This window comes from Cinclus cinclus, chromosome 29 (genome assembly GCF_963662255.1).
Source record: "Cinclus cinclus chromosome 29, bCinCin1.1, whole genome shotgun sequence".
Classification (NCBI taxonomy): domain Eukaryota; kingdom Metazoa; phylum Chordata; class Aves; order Passeriformes; family Cinclidae; genus Cinclus; species Cinclus cinclus.
This window is the reverse complement of record NC_085074.1, coordinates 4386743-4404907: the sequence shown is the minus strand read 5'-3', so window position 1 is coordinate 4404907 and position 18165 is coordinate 4386743. Positions and strand designations below refer to the sequence as shown.

At 58.8% G+C, this 18165-nt stretch overlaps 2 protein-coding genes across 3 annotated transcripts; one reads left to right on the top strand and one right to left on the bottom strand.

The window, feature by feature from the left end:
- Window positions 1-2854: 2854 nt before the first annotated feature.
- Window positions 2855-7382, bottom strand: EIF4EBP1 (eukaryotic translation initiation factor 4E binding protein 1). 2 transcript variants are annotated; one of them, XM_062510577.1, is made up of 3 exons: window positions 7185-7382; window positions 4329-4499; window positions 2855-3200 (listed from the first exon to the last, which is right to left on the bottom strand). In XM_062510577.1, the coding sequence occupies exons 1-3, from the start codon at window positions 7330-7332 to the stop codon at window positions 3166-3168; spliced, it is 354 nt and encodes a 117-aa protein (XP_062366561.1). In that variant the 5' UTR covers window positions 7333-7382; the 3' UTR covers window positions 2855-3165. The 2 variants fall into 2 exon arrangements, with proteins under 2 accessions (XP_062366561.1, XP_062366562.1); XM_062510578.1 differs by having other exon boundaries at window positions 2855-3197.
- Window positions 7383-15134: 7752 nt separating this feature from the next.
- On the top strand, window positions 15135-17344 carry ADRB3 (adrenoceptor beta 3). Its single transcript, XM_062510706.1, has 2 exons — window positions 15135-16393; window positions 17305-17344. Exons 1-2 carry the CDS (start codon window positions 15135-15137, stop codon window positions 17342-17344), a joined length of 1299 nt encoding a protein of 432 aa, XP_062366690.1.
- Window positions 17345-18165: the final 821 nt, after the last annotated feature.

The following is an 18165-nucleotide window of genomic DNA, read 5'->3' as shown; positions in this document are numbered from 1 at the left end:
AAAAATAAAGGCTGGGATTCCAGGGCTGTAAGAAAAACATCAAAGTGTGGACAATGACAATAAAGTCGGGTTTAGGGAAGGATCTGCTGTCGAGCCGGGCTCCGCCAGGCTCGGGCTGTGAGGAGGGATCTGAACTGAGCAGGGAGAGCTCTGGCCCTGCTCCTGCCCCAGTCTACATCGGCTGGGGGACAGAGGGAGCCCAGACACGCAGGACAATAAAGTGTGGGGATGCCCAGGACCCTTCAGCATCCCAGGCCTGAGGGGAGCTGGCAGGTTCTGCTCTGGGAAGGGCTGACTTGGACAGGGTGTGCTGCAGGCACAGATTACTTTGAACACACAAAAAGGAAAAAGCGAGAACAAACAAACCGAGGGGTCTTATCACAGGCCGAGGGTGATATTTGTACAAATGGTGCATTAGAACTCCAGCTGGGTCGGGCAGGTGGCGTTTGTCCGGTGACTGGGACACAGAGCAGGGCACAGGGACATGGGGTAGGACACAGGGACACCGGGTGTGCTGCTCTGCCTGCCTGAGACAAAAAGGGGCTGGGATGGGAAATGCAACGACAAAGCCAACTTGTCCCTGGACCTCCCCAGAGCATCCCAGCTGTGCCTCAGCCACCCACGACTGCCTCCTTCCCTCCCTCCCACCGTGCACAACTGGGCTCAGCCCGTGCAAAACGCAGCTCCTCAGCCTGGGAGCGCAAGTGTCAGGTGAGGAACAGAGCCTGGGGAAGCAGGGATGTGCCCTGGAATGCTGAGCTGCTCCTTGCAAGGCTCGGGCAAGCTTGGAGAGCTGCAAACATGAATGCCTGTGGGAGGTGAATCCAAAACTGTCTGGGTGAAGGATGCAGCAGCTGGAGGTGTGAGGGAGGGAGGGAGGGAGTGAAGGATGAAGGACCAGAGCAATGGGATGCTGAGACCACTTGGTCCCACAGCACGGGTGAAAAGGTTTAAGGAATGGGCTTGGGACAAATTGCACCAGAGCAGATGTCCATGAGCGTCACATCACCTCATCACATCCCCTGCTTTGGTCACGGTTCCCTCTGCCCCCCACACCGGTCCTGATGTGCCCATGGCCCCAGGGCCCTGAACCCAGAGCCCAGCAGGACCCCTGGTCACACCTGGCCAGGTGTTTCACAGGGTTTTCTCCCTCCCTCTGAATTATCAGTGTGGGAGGCACCTGGTGCTTTGATGCTGCCCCAGGTCTGCATAAGCAGCAGATACCGATGTAAAGCTGCCAAAGCTGCCGGGACATAGACAAAGCACTTTGCACCTCCAGCACGTGTTACCACTCCTGCAGGTGGGAGGGTATGGCATTTAAGAGCATTACCTGCAATACCTGACACCCCCCAAAAAACAGGCAGCCGCTTTTGTTGCGACACTAAAGCCCAGCACCACAAGGCTCCTGCAACAGCCATGGTTGAAGTCAGCTCGTTTCTCCCCCAAACTTCCTGGATGTGCAGCCCTCAGCTTGGGGTGACACCTCTGGAGGATCCCAGGGCTGCCAGCCCTCATCTCCCACCAAAACCACAGTCCTGGGTGACTCAGTGGGACACTGCCCAGCCACAGGACAGCCAATCCTGCTGAGGTCCCTGTCCAGGAAACCTGCTCACCAAGGGTTCCATCAATCCAAAGCTGGAGCAGTAACTCCTGACGTTTTGGTTAGGACAGATCAGGAGAACGAGCCCCAGGGATTCATCCCTGCCCAGGCTGCCATGGCTATTTCAGTCTTCCCCAAAGCAGGGGAACTTTGGGAAATTACCATCAATACGGGAAAGTTTTCCTAAACCAAAATCTGCGGCTACACTACAGTCCAGCAGTGCCATTTTAAACCAGAATTGCCACTTTAGCACAGAAAAAAGTCAGTCCCAGCTGCACAGCTCCTCTCTAAACCATCCTCAGAACCTAACTGGTGCAACTGAGACTGATAAAGTCACACCTGAGGGCAATGAATTTGGATTTGTTCCCATTAAGATTTCAGAGAAACCCTTAAATCTTATCTTAGAGAAATGTAGATTTATCTGCAGCAACTGCTTTGTTCTGTTACTCATTATTGAGGATTTGCATATCATAATGTCACCACTGAGCTTCATTAGCAGATATTTAAATGCTATCTACCAAACCTGATCTGCACAGACATTCCTTGTGGTTTGGGAATTCTGAAGTTCAGGCTGTGCCCCTTACAGATTCTCATCCTCTGAGGTGCTTCCACCCCCCCCAGCAGTAACTCAGCAACGTTTCTTACAGACTGTCTAGACCACATTTATCAAACCTCACTGAGGCTAAAAATGAAGATATTTGTCCTGGGGACCAAAACTGAACCTTCCCACAGTAAAATTAACTTTCTCTGATGAAAATTCACATCTGAAACCCAGACTGACTTCATTTCTAACCTCCCTGTGAAGCCCTCTTCCCAAAAGCTCTTCTCCCTGCCCACCACCCAATGAAAGAGAAGCAAGGGCAAAGCAGGAAATTTCACCGTGGATCACAAACCCAGGCAAGCAGAGGCCAAAAAGAAGTAAGTGCAGTGGAGGAGCTGGAGGCCCCTTCCTCTCCCTGGCAGCTCAGCCAGGAACCCTCCAAGTGCCTCCAGCTGAACTGATCCCAAATATTTCCACCTGCAGCCCAAGCCCAGTCCTCGCCAGGCAGGCAAGAGAGCACAACTTGTGACAGAGCCTTCTGGAAGCACTCAGGGGACAGTTTTTGTCACTAGTCTGGGGGCAGATTTGGCAGACCAAAACTTCCCCCAGGGAGCAGGGATGTTTGGCCCAGCCCCAGCAGCACAGGGGGCACCATTTTAATGCCTCAGGTCAGTGGTTTCTTGTTGGAATAAGGAACAGAAGCCACGTTTATTGCATTCATCTCCACACCAGGAGACTCCACACGATTTTTATTTCTCCCTTATATTGCATTTCTGTAACTGTTACAGTATTAAAATGATTAACAAAAGCATAAAACTGGAACTGAAACCAAGGGGGGAAGAGTGTCTCCTCCAGCATCCCGAGACCTGGCCCCTGGAACAGGACTGCTCTGCTCTCCTGAGGGAATCTGCCTTTCCCAGGAGCAGGAAGGCACTCAAGGCATGGCTGCTGTAAGCCTGGCTGGTGGGAATCCTCAAGACAAGTCCTGGTGCTTCGCTGGATCAGCACTCTCCAGGCAGGTGCCTTAGATGTCCATGTCAAACTGCTCTTCCTCACCTGCTGGGAGGGACAAAACCACAGTGAGTGCTCAGAGTTCCACATTAAATACCAAAGACTTTAGTGAAGGAGCATCTGCTTCAGAAATGGGGTAGTTTGGGCTTGAAATCTGCATTCAGGCACCAGAGCGGTGTGAAAATCATCTTGTGAAGCTCTGGTAAAAAGCTGTCAGTGCTGGGAGACCTCCCTCAATCATACCAGAGAAGAGGTAGAGAAAATGCCCTTTAAATAATTTATTCTTTCCCCTAGATTTCCTTGTAAGCAGGAATGTAAAGAACCACACTGGGGCAATCACAGGTACAAATGCAGCCAGGCACATTTCACACTCATTAGCCCAAGGGCTGCTCCCACAGCCTGACAGGAACCAGTGAGGGCAGCCAGGAGCTGCTCCTGAGGACAGGGATACTCTGGGAGAGTCACAACCCAGCAGCCAGTCTGCATTTCAGGGTGCCAGGGAGCCACTTGGGGTCACAGCAGTGTGTCAGGTATGAGGCAATCCTGATTCTGGGAAGATTTTGCTTGGAGCAAGCACACAAGAGCCTTCAGATCTTTATTTTTAGAGATAAATACTTGCACTTGGTAGGCTCAGGTTGCTTCAAGAAATAACCTCAAATAAGTTTAAAAACAATTCTTCAAGGGCAACACTGGCTCGTGTTGCAGCAGCAGGGCCTCAGTGAAGTGTCCCTGTCACAAAACAGGGTCAGAAACAGGCAGGAGGAATTTACAACTCAGGCTGATATTAAAAACCCAAGTAAATCCTACTCTGAATTGTAACTTGAAACTCCAAGCAGCTGCAGCACGGACCAGCTCAGGGAGAGGCAGCAGCAGCTGCCCCTCTGCTCTCCACTGGGCTCCTAATCCAACAGCAGCTTCTCAAATGCTGAATTAATGGCAATTATATCAAATTTCACCTAATAACTGTGAAAGTCCCAATGCTGGGGCCCACAGCAGCATCAAACAACTGCGAGAACCTTGTTACCCTGTGACACTGAGGCCACTGTGACTTTCCAAGAAGTTATTGGAGAACTGACCCCAGTTCCTGGGAATCTCCTGGCTCCGTTCCAGCTCTGGAATTTCTAGGAAGCAGCACTGCACCTCACAGGCTGCTGGGGTTTTGCTGCCTGCACTCACCTGTGCTCACTTTCTCCTCACAGCTTTGGACGTGGTGGTTTTCAAGCTTCAACTCCTCCACGCTGGGGCTGGTCACGCCTGGAATGTCCGGAAGGTCGGAGGGGGGAGTTTTGGCAACCGGAGAATTGCGGCATTCCATCAAGAACTTACGGTCATAAATAATCCTGGTACCTGGAGGGGACAGGAACAAGGTCAGCCCTCCCTGCCCAGCCCAGGGCGGGGGAACTTGAAGATCTTTAAGGTCCCTTGCAATCCAAAACACTCAGAGGTTGGATTTATTTATATTTATTTATATTTAAGTGCCCCTTCACTGCTCAGTCTGGGTTACCTTACCAGAATCCCAGGTACACTGACACTGTACCTGCCACGAAAGGTGAGACATCAGGTACCCAAATGGTGCCAGCTGCTGCCCAGGGGCAGCATAGGTCTCCAAACCCCAGTCAGGGGCTGGAAGCAGCAGATCCAGCTCCCTCCACCTCGCTCAAGGTCACACCAGCCCACAAAGCAAACAGAAAACTGAATTTAATTTCCACTCGTGACCAGAACCGGGCTGAAAGCTGCAAGTGGACACGCAGCAGGGGACAGGATGGGGCAGGGCCATGTCCCTCTGAGCACTGCCCAGCAGGAATTCCTGCAGGGACACTTCCCTTGGCAGAGCACCACTTACACACACCTTGCTCAAGGCTTACACACGTGCTAAATGCTCCAAGGGTTAACCAGGAACCTCCCAGCTCCAGCCTAGCACATCGAGCCTCCAGCCATGGATTTCCAGGAACACCACTGAACACCCTGTTCCTTATGAAGGAATTTCATGGAAAAAGCTCAAAAACCACAGGCAGAAAAGGGATCCTTCCAAACAGCCCACAGCCTTAACCCAGCAAGTGCTGGAAAACAGAGTTTGCGTCCCAAGAGGAGGCTGCACATTCCTCTGGATTGGGTATATCCTGCTTTGCTTCTGTTCCAGCAAGAGGGAAAGGGACTTGTCCTTGTACCCTCCCCAAAAGTGTTAACTAAAGTACACACATGTGGGCAAACAGCTCCTGCCACCATCTGTCCTGGAACAATCAACTCCCTTTAGTTTGAACACCATAAATATAAAATAAATACATAAAATAACATGTCCAGCTGTTGTGTTCCAATGAAGTTCTGCCAGGGAGTTCTCAAAACACTGAAAAACTTTTCACTGAGGATTCTGAACTCGAGTTGTTTTGGGAGGAAGATCCAACACAACAGTTCAGCTGGCTGGGACAGGGGTGTCAAATTCCTGGGAAGCTCATGGAGGAGGATGAGGACAGAGATTCCTGGAAGTGCAGTTCCTGTACCAGCAGTGGGAGCTTCCATGCTCCTCCAACAACCTCATGGCCAGAACTTCTGAAAGCCACGGGCCTGTGGAGAGCTGGGGCTGGACACCCTGGGCAGGACACCCAGCCTGGGCTGTCACAGGCTCCTGCACACGTCCAAAGCCACCATCCCAGCAGCTCCCCGGCGCTCTCAGGGACCATTTACCAGGAAAACCCGCACACCATGGGACGTTCTGCACCCTGCAAGCCCCACAAGGCAGACACACAGCCCCGTGTGTCTGTCCTGCAGCAGCTCGGAATCCTCCCTGAGCTCAGCACCGCAGCGATCCCGCAGCAGGGCCGGGCAGCACACGGTGTCCCCAAACACGGTGTCCCCAAACACGGTGTCCCCGGGCAGGCTGCGACAGCCATGTGGGCACACCCTGGCCATAAACGCTGCCCATCTTCTCCTCCCGCTGCAGGCACTCAGGAACTGCCCGGGGACAAAGGGCTGATAGCGCCGGAGGGCTCATTAGTGCCGCTAATTGCTCATTTCTGCTGCGTTACTCACGGTGGGGAAGGCTCCCGCACCTCTGCAGGAGCCGGCAGCGATTCGCTGCTTTCAGAGAGGGAACAAGCGGCCAAAACAACCCCAAACCTCAGCTTTTCTGCACCCACCAACACCCGTGAGTCAGCAGTGTCACTTCCCCTTCTCTCCGAATTTTAACCCTTGGAATCCTGCGGTAGATCCGAGGGACCGACAAACCCTCGATCCCGTCCCACAGTTTGTTCTTCTGGCTTCACCATTCCTGGTGCTCACACCCACCCGCACGTGGATGCAGCGATGTGCAGCGGCATCGGGGAGAGGTGGGAAATTCCACAAGGTGTGGAAAAGAAATCATCCCAAGGCTCAGGGGCAGCAGAAGTCGCTGGAATTCCCCACGCTGCCCCTGTGCCAGGGGCCATCACCTGCAACTGCGGCCACTTCCCTGGGGCCCAAACTGCCAAAAACGAACACCCAGGGAGGAGATGGGGACACAAAAACCTTTCTAACAGAGGAACCCTTAGCATAACCAGTTTATTATTCTTACTTGAGGATCAAATCCCGACAGATTCCTCTCCTGGCAGCTCTGAGGCTGCCCAGGACCTCGCAGCAGACAAAGAGGGAACAAGCCCATGGCGCGTTTGCAGCAGCAGAGCACCGTGCCTCCACAATTTGGAACAATTTGGGATTAGGAATAAAGAAAAAGGCCCCAGGGTTTGTTGACTGCCAGAGAAAACAGCAAATATCAGAGATTAGAATTAATCAGTAACCACGGGGCCCCAAGGCTGCTCCCTGCGAGGCTCCCGAGGCGATGCCGTGCTCGGACACCTCGGCAGGCGCTGTCCTGGTGCCCCGGCCCCCCGAAATCCTCCACCGAGTCCCGGGACACGGCGGGGGCTCCCCGTCCTTCACCCGGGACAGAAGGGGAGCGCTCCCCCGGCCCTGCCAACCCTCGCTCAAACCGAGCCCCCCAGGCCTCCCTCCCGCCGGCGAGACCTCCCCGCTCTCCCCCCCGGCCGGCCCGGCGCTCACCGCCCGGCGTGGTCCCGAACACGGTGCCCCCCGGCGTGGTGCTGTAGTCGCCGGGCGGCAGCGGGGCCCCGTCGGGCAGGGCGAGGCACTTGCCGGTGCCGGGGATGTCGCGACTGGGCGTCTGCCCGTGGCAGCAGCGTCCCGACATGACGGGACCCGCACCGGCAGCAGGAGCGGCGCTGCCGCCGCCACCGCCGCTTCCGGCCCGGGCCCCGCCCCTTCCGCCGCGGGAAGGGACAGGGGCGGGGCCCGGAGCGGGCGGGGCCAACGTCGATATGGGCGGGGTTTATCCGGAACGGGCGGGATTATGCTAATGACATCAACTGGCGCGGGGGCGGTGTTTAGCCCAGCAAGGGGCGGGGCTTAGCGGCAAATGGGCGGGGTCTGGCCGGGACCCCCGACGGGTCCCCTTTTCTTCCCTTCCCCCCCCCCCCCCCCCACCTTTTCCTCCTATTTTTGTCCTCTCCTTTTCCCAACCCGACGCATCCCCGGTCTGTGCCCCCCGATTTTGGGGTCGCGCCCCCCGTTCCGCGGTTCCTTCTCCACGCGGGGACCCCGCGGAGTCCTGGGGCTATTGGCAGCGCTGCCCTCCGTGCCTTCCCTTGCCCACGCGGGGTGGTCGCCCTGGGAGGTCCGGGTGGTCCCCGTGGGAACGCGGCGGGGACAGATGTCTGCCCCGTCCCAAATGGCTCTGCCTCCCCCGAGGGCCGGGAACAAACGCGCGAGGAGCCGCGGGGCCACACACGGGTCCCGCGCCCCCCACTCCGCGTCCCCGGGGATGCTCCGGTGGGGCTGTCCGGGCCTGGAGCTGTGGAAAAATAGGGTTTGTCTTAATAACTTATGAAAGAAAGGATTTAAAGAGAAGCTGAAGTGCGGTGGGAGGGGGGCAGGGTCAGCTGGGCTGGGCAGGAGGAGGTTGGCGAACCCAGGGATGGAGCCCCTGGAATGAAGCCCCTCCGAGCGTCCTTGGGACCACCGTGCTCACGAGTACCCTGCCCCAGCAGCCGTGGCCGCAGGGCTCTGCCGACCCTCACCGGACACCGGTCCGGTGCTGACATCTGCTGACGGCCGGGATGCCGGGAGCCAGGCTGGATTCCAGCGCAGATGCCGGCACAGACGCCAGCAGATGCCGGCAGCACTCGGCCAGCGCTCCGCCGGTGCTGCAGCACCGCGGGGTCACCCAGGCTGCGGCAGTGACTGTCCCTGGGCCGGGGGTCGAGGCTGCTCCTCTGCTCCAGGCGGCGGTGGGACCCAGCCAGCCCCGGCCTGCCCAAAGCATCGCCCCGGCTCCAACAGATGGAGCTCGGCAGCCACGCAGGCTCCGGACCCCAGGCCGGGGCCGGCCCCATCCCGGTGCCGCCCTGGGGTGCTGCGGGTCCCCAGGGGATCTCTGAGCCTTTTCTATGGGGCAGCATTTCGGTATCGGGGCAGTGGTGTCCTGCCAGGTTGGGCTATGCACCCCAAGGGGTGTTTCTGCCCCCCAAGGTCCTGTGGGACCCCAGGCAGGCTGTGGTACCCCCAAGAACCCCCAGGAGCCCGGGCGGGCTGTGGTGCCAGGCAGGCAGCCCTCGCCCTGTGCCAGCTGCTGAATCGATTAGTGGGTATTGGGGCAGGAAAATAACATTTCCGCCATGAATGACATCAGCAGTGACCCCCAACCCAGAGAGGCGGCCACTGCCATTTCCTCCTCCTCCTCCAGCTGGAGAATGGACCGTGTTGGGGTCAAGGACCGGGGGAAGGTCGGAGTTTAAGGGCACATCCTGGCTGGGCAGAGCAGGGTGTCACCGTGCCAGTGCCTGCTGGAGCTCGGCAGCACACAGGGGATGGGGACAGGGACACTCCTGCCCCGGACAAGAGCTCCAGCTGCCCGGCAGCTGCCTGCAGGCAGGGAAGAGGCGTTGGGTGTTCTCCTACCCTCACCACCAGCACCCTCCGATTACAGTGTGTTCCTCTCCAGGGCATTTTATCTGCCCATTCCATGGGCAGCTCCCAGGGCCGGAAAGCCCTTTGTCATCCTCATGTGATACAAAGTTATCGCATTTTTGCCTTCTAAATCGGGAGCAGAAGTGCCTCTCCGAGGTGTCCGTCTCTCCACCAGCACTGTCTTTGCTCCTGACCTGGTTTGAATCACTGGGAGCTGAGCAGAGGTGGCTTTTGGGGAAGGACTCACTCTGCTGGCAGGTCCTAGGGAAGAATGTGTCTTAAAAGTCATGAAATGCCCCAGTCCCTGGTGTGAGAGCAGCCCTGGGGGATCTGAGGGGCAGCTCCTGCCCAGCCCTGCCACCACCGGTCCCGGGACTGTGATTACAGGAAGGTTTGCTGAGGCAGGAAGCAAATAACCCGAGGGAAGGATAAACTCCTGCCTGGTGGGCTGGCAGCTTTCACCCTGGCCCATCCATCACCTCCTGTCTGGGAAGGCTCATTCCCAGCCCTCCCTGCATCCCACCGCTCCCACGGAGGCCTGGGGTCCCCACTCCAGCCCCGTGAAGGACGGGATGATGATGGACCCCATCCCGCTGAGGATGTCCCTGTGCCGCGGCATTTCCACCCCATCCGTCTGTGTTTACATTCCCCTCCGATCGCGGCTGGCGATAAGGACAGACCCGGACAAAGCCACATCCCTGCTGCCCGCCCAAGGGCTGTTTGTACAGATAAAAGTTGCCCCATAAACAAGCCCATCCTGCCTTGGGGTAGGGCATCTCCGCTGGCCCCAGCCCCCGGCAGGAAACCCTGACTGTGACCCCCCTGGCATTGCTCAGCACCCCAAAATGCAGCCCTGGGTTGTGCTCTTTGGGTCCTACTCTTGACGTGCTGGAAACAGCTCCTGTAGCATGGGATTTACCGCGGTACCCATGGCCAGAGCCAGGGGGGAAGACTCTCTTCCTCCTCCTCTTCCTCGTTGTTGTTGGTCTTCCTCCCTGCAAACATTGGGCTGGAAGCAAACACAGCCTGGAGTCAGCCCCAGGAGGGGGCACGGGGGCTGGGGAGCATGGATGGGCGCTGCTGGGCAGTGGGGGCACAGCCGGGGGCTTTGGCAGAGGCAGGCAGGGGACAGAGGAGGGGCAGGGGGAGGCAGCCGGGTGGCACGTGGCTGCTTGGCCGGTGGCCCGTGGTGTGGCTGGGCTGGCAGGCGGCTCCACGTGGGGCTGCCGGCACTTGCTCACTCATCCCTGCCAGCTTCCCCAAAGAGGGGCTGGGCCCTCTCCCTCCCACCTTGCTTTGGGGCAGAGCTGGGAATCCCACGGCCGGGATGCTCCTCTCTCCCTCGGAAAGCTCAGCTGCCCGAAAGCTCAGCTCTCTCTGACGTTACTTCTGTTGTTGACGTTTTTTCTCGACACTTCCCACACTTTTTGTGAAATCTGGACCCGTGTCATTGCAAACTTCTCCCTCCTTCCCCAGTTTGCTTTTGCAACAGCTGAAGGAAAAGCAGAAACAATGGGAAAGGAGCTGTGAAAACATCTGTAAAAGCTTTGCAGTCCTGGTGGTAGCACGAGGATTCTCCCTTCTCTGGGTACTTGCAGCTGGAAGGAGATGGGACCTGTCAGAAATGAATCCTTCAGGGGTTGATAAAAATGTCAGAAATTGGGAATAACTGCTGCAGGCACTGCCCTGCTGCTGTCGCAGGCTTTACTCTCAGCAATGTAGGAAACAAAACACCTTTACTATAATTAATTTTTAAATTTGAAAACACAATTGCACAGGGATCTGGGGAGCGGGAGCAGGACTTGGGGTTGCCTTAGCGCAGCCTTTGTCACTGGCTGGGTTTCAGGATCTCGGTGCCCCTTTCCCTCATTCTCTCAGTGCTGCTGTGGACTCGGGAAGAGCTGCAGCTCTGAGGAGCTGCTGTGCCCAGTCCCAGGCTGTGCCCAGTCTCGGGTTTTGCCTGGTCCCAGGCTGTGCCAATCTCAGGTTTTGCCTGGTCCCAGGCTGTGCCAGTCTCAGGTTTTGCCTGGTCCCAGGCTGTGCCAATCTCAGGTTTTGCCGGGTCCCAGGCTGTGCCAGTCTCGGGTTTTACCCGGTCCCAGGCTGTGCCCAGTCTCAGGTTTTGCCTGGTCCCAGGCTTTGCCAGTCTCAGGTTTTGCCTGGTCTCAGGCTGCCTGCTGTGGACAGGGAGGATGGCCCTGGGGGCAGATCCGTGCCTCCATCTCCTGTCCTCGGAAGAAGTGAATCCAGTGGCCACAAGCTGCATTCTCCAGTGCAGGTTTCCCACCCCTCAGCCCCCATCTGTTCACCCCGGGGTGCCCCAGGAGAGGAGAGGGATCCCACCAGCCCTGCCCGGCCCCGAAGGGCACCGGGGCTGTGGGAACGGGCAACAAACAGGGAGCAGAGTGACCTCAGCCCCGGCTGGGCCGGCTCCGACCTCCGGGTGCCCGCGCTGCCTCTTTCATCACCATAGAGGCCGGAGCTCCCAGGAGCTTCGCTTGGAAAACAGGATGTGAGTGCTCGAGACGTGGGAGCTTGGAGCCCCTCGGGACCCTGGGCTCGCCCCGGGGGTGGCAGCGCTGGGGTGGCACAGGGATCATCCCGCTGGGTGATGGGGGAGCTGTGCTGGGACAGCAGCTGGCTCAGGGGGGCTCCTGGACATGCAACAGGGTATGAACCACCCCAGATGCACAGCACGGACCCTGCCTGAGCCCCGAGAATGTGAGATACTCACTGCCCGTGGGATATTGAGTGCGCCTGTGAAACAGCACATTTTTATTATTCTGACACAGAGATTTTTCCCTTCCTGTCCAAGCCTTGGCTGACAGTGCTGCAGCTCCCAGAGCCGTGCCCGCCTTTGCCAGGGAGGAGGTTTTATATGGAGACCTGAGTTTATGTGGAGCTTCCTGCAGGCTTCCTGGGACAGGCAGTACCCAAGGGTTAAAGCTTCATCACAGCCTGTTTATGTGCTGACAAGGAAATGTGATGACAGAGAATCCCAAACAACTTCAAAGCAAGATTTGTGGGTCTGATATGGAAACTATTCTGAAAGTCCAGGAGAGTTTGTCACTTCTGTGGACACACAGCTGGGGCAGGACCCATTCCCAAAGCCCAGGCTGGACCTCAGCCCACCCCAGTGAACCCAGAGCTCCAGCCTGGGGAGGGAATTTGGGGTAAAGTGATGCTCCTTGGGCATGTCCTTCTTAGGCAGAGGGAAGAGCATCACATGGCCCTCATCCATATCCTGTCTGTCCCCAGGTGTCCTCCCTTGGGATGGGCAGTTTTGGTGCCATCACCTGCTGCCCCGGGGCTGGTTTTGGACCCTGTGCTGTGATGGGAAGCTGAGGAAGCTGAACCAGAAGGGAGAGGGGGACGCTGGTGTTCCCACTGTCAGTGTGGCCACGAGCAGTGACACCACTGTGACTCCAGAGTGTGACGGGTTTATCTCGTGTCCTGTACTGGAGAGTATGCGGCCACATGCCAGGGAGGGAGTGAGTTCTCAGCTATAAAAAGCTTTTGTTTTATCCATAGCTGCTACTTGAGCTCTCAGCTCACTCTCTGTGATCAAGCAGAGCCCGTGTGCCCTCAGATGTGTCCGGGATCAGCTCAGGCATCTGTTTCCTCTCTCCAAACACATCTGTGGGCACCAGGAACTCCGTGTGCTGCCCAGCAAGGAGATGTCTGTTCCCTGCATCCCAGCTCTCCCCAAGTAGGGATCTCCCCTAATTGATTCCGATTCTCTGTGTGTAAAGAAGTATTTTTAAATACCCATTGTTTATTCTGTAACAACAGCCAAAGGAGCTGCTCTGATCCATGGCATAAACATATTTTCCCAGAGCTTTCTAAACAACACTTGACCCTTTGGCTTCCTGTGGCATTTTGCCAGAGCTGGCTCTGCCTCCCCCACTGCCAGTGGCCGTGCAGGTAGAGCCAGGCTGGTGGTCCTGGCTGGTTGCAGGGGTGGGAAAGGGAAGAGGATGCTTCCCCTAGTGACAGTCCTGGGCTGGACAGTCTCCATTCCTGTGGGGGCTTAGATCAAGGCTCTGGAGCAGCAGGGATGGGGGCGAGGGCTGGGTGAGGCTCAGCACCTCTGTGCTTCAGCTTTTCCAGCTGTAAAACTGGGACAAAGATACTGAGCCACGTTACTTCCCCAGTGGTGATGAAAGGCCTGGGACCCTCCCTTCCTCTCCCCAGTCCTGTCTGACCCCCAGGAGCACGGCAGGGCACTGAGCCCTCCTGTCTGAGCCTGGCACTGATCTGAGTTCCAGGGAAAAGCCACCAGGATGGGGGGGCTGGATGCCTGCTTGGCCCCTCGGGAGCGCCTGTCTGTCTGTCCTGCTGTGGGCAGTGTGTCTGTCCATGCTCAGAATGCAGGGGAGCTCCTTCCTGGGCACGGTGGGCTGAGCAAGGCCAGAAAATGCCATGAGGGATTGTCTGCAGGAAAACAGGCTGGAAAACCCCTAGGGATGAGTCTGGCAGCCCCTTTGGCGTCTGGGAGCCAGCACACAGCCCAGCTCAGCAGGGCAGCTGGGACTGCCAGGGAAGAGGAGGCAGGGATGGGAAGCAGAGGTGAGGATGGAAAGTGTAGGGAAGGGTGGGAAGCCAGCAGCCCCTGGTCACTGCAGGGTGGTGGCAGAGCTGGGCATCCTGCCCCATGCCTGGCCTTGGATGACTCCACACAGCAGAGCCCAAAGCCCTCATGGCCATTAGCAGGGATAAAGGAACATCCAGGGACAGTCCCACGGATGCTCCTGCTTTGCTTTCAGACACAAATCCAGCCCCGTGTGCCGGTGTCCTCTGGAGCTGGGTGTGCAGCCCCACTGGCACATGACAGCCTCCCTGCACTGCTGTGTCTGTGCCATGGGCCATTCTGGGGCCAGCACAAACTGCCCTGTGAACAGCAATTCCCAGCTTGCTCCCAGCCAGCAGCAAATGCCAGGGCTGGGAGCTGAGTGAGATCAGATCAAGCCGTTGGCTGAGGACTTTGAAAACCCAAAACAGCCTTGTAAAAATCAATCTCATAAAACCAGGACTCTGCTTTCGTAGCTTATGAATGGGAAGAAACGCTAACCAGATCATTTTTACACATATTTTTTCCGTCTTTGTCAACATTCCCCCATTTGGCTGAAACTTCAAACTGCCACATTTGGAGACCGTCTGTCTCAGAAGTTCCAATATTTGTATAAATAACTGATAGGGAAAGACGATCCACTCTGGAGTCTGCTCAGGGGCCCTGGGAGCAGTGATGGGGCTGTGGAGCCTCCCAGAGTTTTGGGGATTCTCCAGTGCCAAGTGAGTGGGGCAGGAAGTGTGGGTGGGGGTCTCCAAACACCCGCCCAAATTCAGGAAGGGGAGCAAGGAAAATCTACTCCATCCACCGGAAGGAGGTTCAGGCAATAAATATGGAAGTGGGATGGTGACTGCGGCCCTGCTGTCATCTTTGGAAGCGGGCTGTCACCTTGCCAAACCTGTGCTGATGTCGGGGCAGGGGGATGACAGGGGTGTCACTGTCCCCACCAGGGACGGTCTGTCGTGCTCAGGGAGAGTCTGAGCGCAGCGAGGGGTGCACGGAGAGGGGCAGGTTGGGAGGGGCACGGTGAGGGCAGCACAGAGGGCTGAGGGCTCCCAGAAAAGGAGCGGGGTGCGCAGGGAGGGGATGGTGTGCATGGCAGGGTGCAGGGTGCGTGGGGAACAGGGACAGATGCGTGGGACTGAGACAGGGGCTGGAGGGCTCAGGGAAGGGATGGAGAGCGCGGAGAAGGGCGAGGGGCCGACGCGTCCGGCGGGGATGCCGGGGTAAGCGGGGCGGGCCGGGCCAGCGCGTCCGGGGGGAGGAGGAGGTGCCGCCGCCCGCTCCCCTTCCCTCGCCCTCCGAAGCGGGCGGCCCAGGGCCGCCCCGTGCCTTTAAAGGCTCCTCCTCCGGCGCGGAGGGGACCCGGCCCCGCCGGTCCGCCCCGAGGGCTGCGCCGGGAGCGCGGCGGGGAGCGCACGGCGGGGCGCGGGGCCGGCGCCCCCAGCCCGGCCGAGATGAGCCCCGTCCCCGCGGGCAACGGCAGCGCCTGGGGGGGCTCCGGCAACTGCAGCGGGGCCGCCAGCCTGGGCCGGCAGTGGGTGCTGGGGACCGCCATCAGCCTCACTGTGCTGGTCACCGTGACTGGTAACCTGCTGGTGATCGTGGCCATCGCCAAGACGCCGCGGCTGCAGACCATGACCAACGTCTTCATCACCTCGCTGGCGTGCGCCGACCTCATCATGGGCTTGCTGGTGGTGCCGCCAGGGGCCACCATCCTGCTGAGCGGCCACTGGCCCTACGGCACGACGGTGTGCGAGCTGTGGACCTCGCTGGACGTGCTGTGTGTCACGGCCAGCATCGAGACGCTGTGCGCCATCGCCGTGGATCGCTACCTCGCCATCACCTCCCCGCTGCAGTACGAGGCGCTGGTGACCAAGGGCCGGGCGCGGGCCGTGGTGTGCCTGGTGTGGGCCATCTCTGCCTTCATCTCCTTCCTCCCCATCATGAACCACTGGTGGCGGGACGGGGCGGACGAGCAGGCGGCGCGCTGCTACGACGACCCGCGCTGCTGCGACTTTGTCACCAACATGACCTACGCCATCATCTCCTCCACCATATCCTTCTACGTGCCCCTGCTCGTCATGATCTTCGTTTACGTCCGAGTCTTTGCCGTGGCTACGCGGCACGTCCAGCTCATCGGCAAGGACAAGGTGAGGTTCCTGCAGGAGCCCCCCAGCCCCACGTCCAGGAGCAGCCGGCGCAGGCGGCCCTCCCGCCTGCTGGCCATCAAGGAGCACAAGGCGCTCAAAACCCTGGGCATCATCATGGGCATCTTCACGCTCTGCTGGCTGCCCTTTTTTGTGGCCAACATCATCAAGGTCTTCTGCCGGTCACTGGTGCCGGACCAGCTCTTTCTCTTCCTCAACTGGCTGGGCTACATCAACTCAGCCTTCAACCCCATCATCTACTGCCGCAGCCCCGACTTCAGGAGCGCCTTCCGCAAGCTGCTGTGCTGCCCGCGCCGCGCCGACCGCCGGCTCCACGCCGTCTCGCAGGACCTGCAGCGCTGCCCCTGTGCCTTCAGCCCTCGGGGGGGCCCTGCAGAGGACAGCAAGGCGGGCCCCGGGCGCTCCGGGGAGGACGGCGAGGCTCGGGGCAGCTGCAGCAGAACGGAGGAGACTCCTCTGCCCCAGGGCGGTGGCCACCGACAACGGCCTCTGGGCGAGTCCCGGCTGCCCGGCGCGCAGACCACGCTGTGTTCACAGCTGGATGAGTAGGTACCTGTAGGCGTTTGCTCGGGAGGGGCTCGGGAGATCCGGTCCAGTCCTTCGGGGTGTGACTGGGGGGGGCTGTCAGTGGTGGGACTGTGCTCTGACAGCGCAGTGCAGAGCTGGAGGAGCAGGCGGACCCCGGGGTACTTGGGAGAGGCTCTGGGATGTGGGACTGGGTACCACTGCCCTGCTCACTGATGTTCCCCTAAAACTCTGGCCTCTCTACTGGGCTGCAAAATTGGGGTCCCGACCAGTCCCACGGCAGCCCGCCAGGACCTGGCCCGCTGTTCCTGGGTAAAGGAAACACGGGTGGTGAGCAGGGAAGCAAACCAGCCGAGCAGGAATGCGTCCCAAAGCCTGGGATTTCCCCCTTCTCCTCCCGATCCCACTTTCTGCTGCTAAAGAAGGAAAACGCGGGGACCCCTCCGGAGCGAGGCACTGAAGCTGCCTTCGCCACTCTGGGCTCTGCAGGTTGCTTTGGCCTCCAGCGGTGTAAATCTGGGAAGGGAATTAATTTAATCCCGCTCCGTCCCTTGACGGGAAATGCGCTCCCGGAGCCGGCAGCCCGCACAGAGCAGGGGGCTGGCAGGGGTGGCAGGGACGCCCATGCTGTGGCTGTACCCTGTCGGCACCCTGACACGGATTTACACCTCCAAACCGCAGGGCTTTTTCCACAGTGAAGTTTTGTTTGGTTTTTTAAAATTAGTATGACAAAATTGGAGTTATTGTGGTTACTGTGGATTCTAACCCCTTTCCCTCCTGAAGCCTGAGGGCAGGAGAGATTGCAGGGATGTGCAGATAGAGGTGCCAGAGGAGTTCCCTGGGAAGGATTCAGCCACGCTGGGAGCACAGGACGGTGGATGGTGGATGGTGGGAGGGTCTGGGCTCTCACCCCTGCGCTCCCCCATTTCAGGTTTGCTGGCGGAGAGTCTCCTGCGGGTCCGTCCGACTGACTGGGAGCAGCCGAGAGCTGGGAGGAGAGCGTTTCCCCCGGCCGGGTCACCATCCCTCCGGCCTCTCCTCTGCCCGCGTTGGCCGCCGTCCTCCCCGGGGACCACAGCCCGCGGCCAGCCCCAGGCTGCTGCCCGGGTTCGGGCACGTGAGTCCGGTGTCAGCCCGGCCGCAGCTGCCGACACCTCCCCACTGTCCCGAGGGCTTTAACCCTCCTCGGGCTGCTGCTTCGTTGGCTCCCTGGAGCTGCGCACCTCGTGCATGGTGCTCCTGGATCCCTTCTATGCCTGCTGGGGGGTGGCTGAGGGTCCCTGTCCCCAGCTGAGCCTGGTGGGTGACACTGCGTCACCTCCCACCCTCTTCTTGCAGGGCCGGGGCTGGAGAAGCAGCACCAGGGGTGATGGTGCTGGCAGGACCCTGCAGTGCATGCACTGACCCGGAGAGGAGGACGATCTCCCTTGGGAATGCTGGTGGTTTTGGGACAACACCAGCTCCGTCGTGCCCTTGGTGCTGGAGACCTGGAGCTGGGGAAAAGCTCTGGAGCTGCTCGCCAAGGGGCAGCACAGCCTCAGGGATGTGTGGGCAGGGGACAAACTCCCATCTGGGGTGTTCCTGGCATGGCTGGCAGTGGGATCTGGAGACTGCCAGCTCTGCTTTCTTGAAGGACAAGGGACCCTGTCGTCCCAGGCTTGGCCAGTTTTGGACAAAACTGTTTTCTTCTGTTGGGAAGGAGAAAAGAGTCTCTTGCAGGCTCAAGCCCTTCCCAGGATATCCATCCCTGCCCCAGCTGCTGCATTCCAGGGCTGAGTGCAATTCCAGGACC